The sequence below is a fragment of the Montipora foliosa genome, chromosome 1 (genome assembly GCF_036669935.1).
Source record: "Montipora foliosa isolate CH-2021 chromosome 1, ASM3666993v2, whole genome shotgun sequence".
Taxonomy (NCBI): Eukaryota; Metazoa; Cnidaria; class Anthozoa; order Scleractinia; family Acroporidae; genus Montipora; species Montipora foliosa.
Window position 1 is genome coordinate 19,395,500 of NC_090869.1, and position 10,000 is coordinate 19,405,499.

General features: G+C 36.4%; 1 protein-coding gene across 1 annotated transcript in view; it reads left to right on the forward strand.

Annotated features, from left to right (window-relative positions):
• The window catches only part of LOC137992204 (copine-3-like), a 32,332-nt gene that overhangs the window by 13,453 nt on the left and 8,879 nt on the right, over window positions 1–10,000 (forward strand). The window contains exons 6-14 of the mRNA XM_068837394.1: window positions 1,543–1,632; window positions 3,651–3,749; window positions 4,222–4,308; window positions 5,314–5,373; window positions 6,086–6,219; window positions 7,485–7,539; window positions 8,039–8,090; window positions 8,626–8,759; window positions 9,754–9,917. Of these exons, the coding sequence (XP_068693495.1) occupies window positions 1,543–1,632; window positions 3,651–3,749; window positions 4,222–4,308; window positions 5,314–5,373; window positions 6,086–6,219; window positions 7,485–7,539; window positions 8,039–8,090; window positions 8,626–8,759; window positions 9,754–9,917 (875 nt within the window). The remainder of the gene's footprint in view (window positions 1–1,542; window positions 1,633–3,650; window positions 3,750–4,221; window positions 4,309–5,313; window positions 5,374–6,085; window positions 6,220–7,484; window positions 7,540–8,038; window positions 8,091–8,625; window positions 8,760–9,753; window positions 9,918–10,000) is intronic.

A 10,000-nucleotide genomic window follows, 5' to 3' on the forward strand; every position in this document is an offset into this window, starting at 1 on the left:
ATCCAGTGCAACAACCCCAGGCCTATTGTATCAATCATGGTTGTAGCCAGGTAGAACTCGCATTTAAAGTTGCTTGGAGATTAATGGGCTGGTTGTGGTTCATATTGCTCAAAGAATTTGTCTACCCTTTCATAGCCCCTTTCAGTACCTGACAAAAATAATGTAGCTCCATTATTATTTTTTGTTGAATATAATTTATTGATAGAATTATAATGCAAAACATGTACAGAATAAACAATAATAATAATTGTTAAATACTATTGTTTACTGTACATGTTTTGCATTATTAAAACTATCATTATAAAAAATTAATTATAGATATAAACAATGAATTGTCATATTGACATCTACACAATGTAGTACCATGCTTGAATCATTAAGGCGGGTTTACACGGTGCGACTTGTTGGCCCGACTTTTGGCGGTGGCTTTGAAAAAAATCGCGCGGACAAAAAAAATCTGTTGCAGTGCAACAGATTTTTTATGTCAGCCCGATTTTTATGTCAAAGCCGCCGGCAAAATCGGGCCGACAAGTCGCACCGTGTAAACCGGCCTTTAGTCTATCAACATTCTATGCAGATGATTATTAAAATAACACACTGTAGATAGAAGGAAAACATATTTATTCGTGGAAGCAAAAAAGTTCATTCCACATTCTCAAGACATGATTGTTCTGTTACTGGGTTACCGGTACATGGACATGTATTCACAAGATGGCAGATCACCTTCAAACTGCTTTTACTGACAAGTACTTGGTAGGGTACAAATGTCTGCAACACACATGTACTTTTGGGCACAGTATAAAGACTCATTAACACACTACATATGTCATGCTACAAGCAGTTGCAAAAAGGTTGAGACACTCAGTCAAAATTTCACCTTGGCCTCCTAAAACCCTATTACCACACCAAAAGAGAAGTCGCAATGCCCCTCTTTCCCCCTCCCCCCTTTTCAATGTTGATACCCTTTAGTTTCAATGCTAGATCAAGATGGAAACAACTTTGCGTGGGGGGAGGGGGAGTTGAGGATGTGCTGACCTCAATGTCACACATTGTAGGGTTCTTGACGGTGAGTGTCTCAACTCTTTTTGCAATTGCTTGTACATACTGTAGCATCTACAATGTACACTATAAGAATAACAATGATCATCTGTAAATATAACTAGTCAGAGTGTATGTCAGATTTATTTCGATGGATCAAAATCTTTTCATCCAACTTGACTTTACTTACATTCTAGTGATGTTTTATGCAAAGTTGTGAGTAGTCAGATACTCCTGTAAATGAAAAAGGACAAAATTGTCTCTCAATGTTTTTATATTTCATTAAAGAATTCCTTTGAAATGGCAAATGCCATCTTGCAATATTTATTGTTTGCACACTTTTCCTTGTTCCATATAATTACAACTATATTTTTGTTACAGTAACTGCACAGTTTTCCAATATATATAATGAATACCAGACAATAATCTTGAACAATTGAACTGGTTTGAAAAATCTCAGACCAAGAAAAATTTTGAATCACAACATACTCATTGTTTTTTTAGGTCATTCAAAACAACTTAAATCCCCGATGGAAACCATTTCAAATTCCTGTCCAACAAATTTGTAATGGTGATTATGACAGGATTATTCAGGTAATGAAAGGTTTAACTACTGTTAGAGACCTCAGATCATTTTAAAATGAATATACCGGTACCTGATTGTGGACTTTTGGTATTTGTCCACTCTGGTTTGTATTTTGTACATGTACCGTAAAGTGACACTGGCAGCGATCATTGATTACATGTACATGTACCTTTTCTTAACTTTTCTTCAAATTATGAAAAATTGTTTGCTTAACCCATTGTCACCTCAAGCACCCTAGGACACCCCCATTTGAAGAATAAAGTCATCTGGCGTCAGACAGACTAAAATCTGTTAAGTCTCAATGGGTAACATGTATGCAACTGAAATAAATTTTGAGCTTAATGTCGATCCAAGGGTCTCTACTTGAAGTATTGGTTTTGAATTTTACAGCACATCATTATTATAATTCTGATTCAGATCTGACCTAGGTTTGATCGAAAAACAAATAACATTGAAGACTCAGATCAATCAATAAGGAATGCAGCATATTTTCAGGGTATTGTCTCTTTGAAACATTAATGGTTTATAGGTCTGAAAGCCCGAAACTCCAGGGCTGCCTTCCATTCAGTGCACACAATGTGTTCTGTAGGGTGTCAAGTGTTTTACTTTGCTTTTTTCCTTGGCCCACTCACTGATTTGAAAGTTACTACTCAACACAGGCCACCAAATAAGAAAAAAATGAAATTGAAATGGATGATCTTGTGCGTAAAACAAAGGCTTAAAACTTTGCTGGTCTGGTGATAACCAAACAAACTTTCAAAGTAATAATTAGTGCAATAGGTAATTACATGATTTCTAGTACAATTTAGTACAATTTAGAGTACGTAAGCACCAGTACGTTTTTTCAAAGGTGAACAAAATGGCACGAGCCTAGAGGGTGAGTGCAATATTAGAAGTTGTTGAAAAAAATTTTAAGTACTTATTTCTTTTTATTATATGAAGGAGAGTGTTTTACTGGGAACTAAACCACTCGTAGATTCCATACGCCACTACATCCGGGACCCGAGTGGCGTATTTTCCGTATGTCACCTTTGTGAGTGTCGTATCGTTCAATGACGTCACGATTCCCACCTTTTTTTTCCCGCCTTTTTCATAAAGCCCAGCCGTATTTGTAAAACTTGACTACTTTGAAACACAATAAAATCGGAATTTATCAATATTTAGTCTCCATATAATAAAAAGAACATTACACGTTGGCTCGAAGATATGAATTTTATGTTCTCGTGGCAAGAACAATATCTCACTCGTTCGCTTCGCTCACTCGTGAGATATTGTTCTTGCCACTCGAACATAAAATTCATATCTTCTCGCCACTGTGTAATATCCTCTATATAATAATAATTTTGCACGAGAAAAATGATGTGATTACGGGCAGGTACAAAAGTCAGACCGGATCAACTCAGATTGCTCACCTGAGATCGAGTGAAAAACAGCCAAAACAGCCAAAATGATTTCACTAAGGTTAGCTTAAAGATTATGGCTAGGGTGATTTCTCAAGGCTTTGTCATTTCTTTTACGTCGATCCGAGGTGAGCGATCCAAGTTGATCCAGTCAGACTTTTGTACATGTACCTGCGTTGTGATAACTTATTAATAATAAAATTATACGATAAAAAAAATTGATGAGATTATGATAATCGTAATGATAAGAAATGCCAGGTGCCCTGTGAGCTTAGCCTCTCTAAAAATCACCAGAAGGAGAACAAGATAGGGTCTGCAGAAATTGTGTCAAGTCTTTTAAGTTGCCGTACATAGCCCAAGTTTCTGGGCTAGTCATTCAGGTCAAACCTGTTTACTTATAGGCAAAACGCCCATGAGTGTTATATTTTAAACCAGGACATGTACTTCTCCATGAAATTCATGCTAGTTGTTTATGTACTGAATAATTTTTTCAGCACCAAATTTCAATATCCCAAGTTTCAAACTGAAAATTCATAATATTATTTAAAAACTGGATGTATAGTTACTGTAAACAAATTTCATTTTGTCTGACTATAAAAAAAACTTTGTTATCCTCTGTATTTCAGATTTCATGTTTTGACTGGGATTCTGATGGTTCACATGACTTTATTGGATCATTTACAACAAACCTTAGGGAGATGAGTTCTATTCAACCACCTAGGGAGGTAATTCAAAACTGATCTTAGAGTGTCATTTTACGTGCTATCTTTATTCCAATGTGATCCATGTCCAGGGGGTTAGCCCTAGAAATGGAAATGGCCACCCAATGATGGAGAAAATCTCAGACCATTTATCTACAATACAACTATACATGTATTTGTCCTCAATTTTGTTAGTGTACCATGCACTTGTGATAATTGCTAGAAACAGTGACAGTTTAGTAAATTGATTGATTGATTGATTGATTGATCAATCGATTTGCTATCGACCAAGCACCATGCTTTTTTATTTAGTGTATACCTGGAATGCTTAGGCTCTATGGAATAATAAACTGAGTTGTAGAGATACATGTATGCATTGTATATTCAGATTTCAGGTAAATTGGCCTGATCTATAAGATTTCTGGTAGTCTGTATACTAGTGCCTGCAGTCTTGACTCTGGTACTTAATAATTATTTAGTTTTTTTTACTCTTCAGCAACAATGGCCATGTATAAATGAAAAGAAACAAAAGAAAAAGAAAGGATACAAGAACTCAGGCTTAGTTTTACTTACACGATGTGAGGTATGTACGAATTTTTTTTACAATGATCAATGTCTCATTTGTAAAAGGCATTTCCTGTTCCAAAACCAGAATATCAGTACCTTAGGGAAGAGATCTTGCAAACACACATGAGTGCAACAATGCAGTCACCTTTATTGCACTATTTCAACTTTCAAATTTCACTTTCTACACTCTATTTGGGATTAATTGACATTCTCTGAGCCAATCAACTTGCTGAATTTTTTTCGTGTATATTTATTTATTACTAATTTAAAAGAAATTGAGAAGCTGGGGCAGTGCAGAGTGAAACATGAAGTTTGGTGTTATTGAAAAAGTTGATAAATTAAAGTAACTTAACCACAGTAAGAAAAATTAATTTTGGAAACTGATGTTTGGAGCTTTTATAGCCCTTCTCATCTATTTGCTCTCAGACTGAAGGGCTGACTCTCCAAACGTCAGCTCACAAATCTTTTTTCAGAGGTAATGTTACACATACAGAGGTTTCATTAGAACCTGGTCACCGGTGGTATACCACCGTCTAACAGTATGTTGTCAGGAATTTGCCTTTCACCACCAGCTGCTCTGATCTGCCTTGATTTTCACTCAAACCCTTATAAAAGACAGGTGCGACTATCACTTACAGTACATTGATTAGCCCAGGCATCTACCTCAAAAATTGTTGAAACCCCTGCTGCATGTACACTGTATCTTGTTTGATGAAACCAAAATTTAGCAATACTGCGTGGTACATTCATTTACAAGTTCCTTAGCCTATCCTCTTGCTGAGTTTCTGTTCAAATGCTAGTGGCTGGTAGCTTTTTGTGTGGTGTACTGTTGCTATTATTTGACTTGTCTTTCTTGTGTTCTTCCAAGTTAGAAATTTAAAAATTAAAATGGCTTTTGTGAGTAGCACCTTTTACATTCATTTGGCATACAACAATAACCATTGGCTCCTGAATTAGGCATACTAAAACACCCAATGATGATTTTTATTTTCTTGATGCCTTTGATTTCTAATTTTTTCAGATTATCAAAGTGTCATCATTCTTGGACTACATTCAAGGCGGCTGCCAGCTTAATTTTACGGTATGTTTTGAACCAGCACCTTAGTGTGAGATTTTCCTTATAGGTTGTGTGTATCGTGAATTATCTTATTTCCAGGACGTAGATCTGGAACATCACCTCTTCAGTCTATAAAAGAGTTTGTCGAATCTCACTCTGGATCAGGAATGAAAGTCCAACTTGCCATAACTGTTTGAAGGGTTTTCTGGACTTTTGAGTACGCCTGAAAGTTACCACTCATTGCTTTTTCATGTTCAATTTATGGACCTTGAACTTTGCAATTATAGGGGTATAAAGAAACACACAGTTCTTAACTTTCAGTACACGTATGCAGACCATTGAAGTTCATTCAGTAATATAAGAGGCACAGCTGTCTAATATTGAATGAAATAAATGTGTATATTATTTGAAGTGCGGGTTATAGACGAAGGAGCGATGTGATCCTTGCACTTAACAGGACAATTTGAGCAATTGTCTCTGAAAATCACCTGAAAAATTCAGGTGGCTCCAACAGGATTTGAACCCATAACCTCTGCAACACCGGATGACAACCCATGATCATGACCTCTGGCACACAATGTGGCATTGCAGAGGTCATGGGTTCAAATCCTGTTAGAGTCACTTGAATCTTTCAGGTGTCTACAAGAGACAATATTGCTCAAAATAACTTGTCCAGTAAAGTTTGAGGATCAGTTCACTTGTTCTGTTCAATATTGTTACTGATCTGACTCTTCAGGTTGGTATAGACTTTACAGCTTCTAATGGTGAACCAACCAAACCAAATTCTCTTCACTACATGAACCCTTATGCGCCAAATGAGTATTTGCAGGCTCTGACGGCTGTGGGAGAGATTATTCAGGATTATGACAGGTAAAACACCAGGTGTCTGGCTGAAAAATTTGTTGTTCCTTGAGTATGCCTGTATTGGTCAGGGTGTTAAGTTGTATTTTCTTAGTAGTCCCTTTTTCCAATTTGCCCTATTGCATCTGTTCATACACTCAGTTATGCATCGTGGTATGAGGCTTAACCCATTGACCTCTAGGAGTGAGACTTCAGGAGTTCCCTTTAATGTAATTAATTTTTATAGGCAAAGTAAAAATCAAGTGTTTGCAAAGTTTTTACCAAGGTTTTGTGGATAGTTTCAGGGACGTTTGCAGGGCTATTGCAATAATTATGGTAATTGTTGCTTCATTTTCCTCCCTCCCTCCCTCCCTCCCGTGGCATTCATTTTTTGTTTGATGGGGTAATGTGTTGCTTGGTGGGTGAAGCATGGAAATTGTTTCTATCAATTATAAGTTATTATTAGTAATTTGTCTCCCTTAAGGAGGCTAGTTAATTCTAAAGGCAGGACGTTTCCTTCATTATCCCTTCCTCGCAATTCCCTATGATGATCAAAGGGCTTGAAAGGTCAAATTCTCCCTACAGAGGTCAATTTGCTTTTTCTCAGTTAATACGACCAAATTTCTGTCAGTGACGTTGCCAAGGAAAATTTGATTTGCAAAGAGAGACGTTAGATTATTTATCACCTCAAAAAAAATTAATCCTTTCCGCATGACAATTCTGTGCACTTGACTGATACTATTTCTTTGGTTTGCTCTGAACTCACTCCTTCAAAGTTACTGTTTTAGAGGGTCTTAAAAGTGGAAAAAATGGTTGTAATTTGGTGTACCAGCACACAAGGAAAAGGAATGGGTTTAACACTACTGTACGTTTGATGTCATTGACTGCTTTTCATTGTGATACTGTAGTCCTTTGAAAACAGCGCCGCAAAGTACGTAATTTGTGACATCAACCCGACATCTAATCCATTCCCCTTTGCTGCTCGGTTATGGATCAAACTTTTACCACTTTTTCGGCCTTTGAACGTGAATTTTGAATTTAGATAATTTAAAAAGCTACACAATAATTTATATTTGGGATGGTTTGGGAGACTAAATAAAGGGGAAAACTTTGTTGCGGCAGATAGGCACTTAAAAATTTCTCTCATACACCCATAAGTCTTACATATGTTAGCAAATTGTCTTTCTTGCTCTTTAATCTGTACCGAATGGAATATCAGGATTTACCACTGAATCAGATGTTAGCAACTTGCTTTAGTTTAAAGAACTTCAATAATATTGTTTTACTCTTTTTAGTGACAAATTATTCCCTTCCTTTGGCTTTGGGGCAAGAGTTCCTCCCACAAATCAGGTAAACCTGAAGCAGATTATTAAACTTTATGAAAACCATTTCTTGCAAACCTGTTTTTCTTTTTTAAGGGCTTTTTTTACAAAAGCCAAAACACTTACATTTTATTCAATGATGTAAACATGCCTTAGTTTGTAAACGTACTCTCTTCTATTAAACACAAAATTCTTATTTATGTTGTTTTCATTTCCTTAAGTGTGTCAGATAATACGTGTGCTTAACACATCATCACTGACTTAAGTCAGAACCACATGACCTTGAAGCGTGTAACTTGCAACTCTTTTCCTTGGAACAAAGCTGGGGATTTTAGAAAACCAATTTTATGCCCAAATATGAACAAAATATTATAAAAGCTGCACGTGCAGGAACAAGCACGCACAAGCTACATTACATCCAATTAAGACAATTTTTGATCTTGAAAAACTCAAGCTCTGAACCAGAGTTAAACACTTCAAGGCAATGAGCTTATGCTAAATTTTATAGATGCCACTTTATTTTTTAGGTCTCACATCAGTTTCCTCTGAACTTTAATCCCAGCAACCCCTACTGTGCAGGTATTGATAATACTGGCTTTTAATTAAAGATACCAGAAATGCAGGTAATGAGATTCACAGTCAGTGTTGATAGATATCGCCAACCCCTAACCCAGACCAATTTACAACATCAAGGTCAGCATTTCGATTGGGGGCATTATTTGATGATGGTTGTGGCAACTGTTTACATGTATGTTTTAATACTATATGACTACAGTAATAGTATGTTGGACAATGCACTTCTGGTTACTTGCCGTAATGGCAGAATGCCATTATTCACCATAATGATTACAACTTTACACTTTGACATGTACATGTATCTCCAAGATTTTATGTTATGAGAACTGATGCACTCTCCCTACAATAAATTAAGTTTGGAGCTGTTTTGTAACCCTTCTCAACTACTTGTCATCATCATTCTTGTATGCAGCAGTGCAAGTGATAACCCTTCAAAAAATTAATAATGTTGCCTTCTTTATCTTAAAAGAGCCAAGTGCACTTGGTTTGTTTGTATATTAAAATAATCAAGAATGATTGATGTACTGTTGGATCTTAGGTCTCCATGGTCTAATCGAAGCATATCAAACTTGCATTCAAAGTGTACAGCTTTATGGCCCTACCAATATCTCTCCTATCATCAACCATGTTGCCCACTTCGCACAACAAGCTGGACAAACACCAACTGCAACAGTAAGTCAAGGAGAGCAAGGACGAAGTGATAATAAGTTGTATTTGATTCCTTCTGGTGACAGTAATATGCCATTTATATAGCACAATCATGTATGTTCTTTTTTAATTACAACAGGGGAGCGAACAAGAAATGTTAATTTATTATTTTGTTGCTATAAGAACTTGCCAGTTTGATACCTTCTAATGATAGTTGTACAGCAATTTTTTGAAGGGGCCTTTTGGAGAAGGCATATACATTTAGGTTTTATTGCCCCCAAAGGAGTTCCCCATTGACAAATAAAGTTGTCTGGCATGAGAGTAAATCTTTAAGAGACCAATATTAGGAAGCAAAGTGTTAGTTAATAATTAAGGCCTCTATTCAAACAAATGCACTTTTTCAAATCCTTACAGTAATACATCTGGCCCCTGTTGTGCGAAGGGTGTATAGCACTATCCACTGGATAGTGATTTATCTCATGGATAGTGTTATCCACCTTTTGAACAACCAAGGCCTGAATGTTTATCAGTCTGCCCAATACCAGTGGTACAAAGTTGGCATTGTGCACCTCACTATCTTAAAATTAGCTGGGATTCACAGGTGCCCTCAGCACAAAACGAGAACCAGACCACCACGCCAATAATAAAAACAAAAACACTTGGAAGAATAGACCATTTTACAGTTCTGTGCTCAGTTACCAACCTTTTGATTAAAAGTGAGGCTGGAGTTGACCTTGCTTTTATACAAACCTCATTGCTTCTCTCATGTAAATCATGTTGTTAAAGTGAGGTTTGTATCAAAGTAAGGTCAACCCCAGCCTCACTTTTATTCAAAGGCCTGGTAACTGAGCACAGAACTTTAAAATGGCCGAATGCCTTAATTAAATAAAAGTTACATATAGAACGGTCGTAAAACCAAAACAAGTGACATTGATCAGTCAATACCAAAAGTCAAGGGATAATACATTTAATTCAGTTGAATGACAAACAGGTGATGGCATTAAAAATTCCTTTTTAGAATTACTTCATACTGCTCATATTGACTGATGGGGTGATCACAGATATGGATCAAACAAAGCAGGCTGTTGTAGCAGCATCAGCACTTCCTATGTCAATCATTATTGTTGGCGTTGGAGGTGCCGATTTCACAATGATGGAGGAATTGGACAGTGATGATGGAGTGTATGTAACAAAATAAATAAATAAACCATGGAAATGTTGATGTTAAATTTTATTAATTTTTAAGATTTGTCAATGTTCTTTCC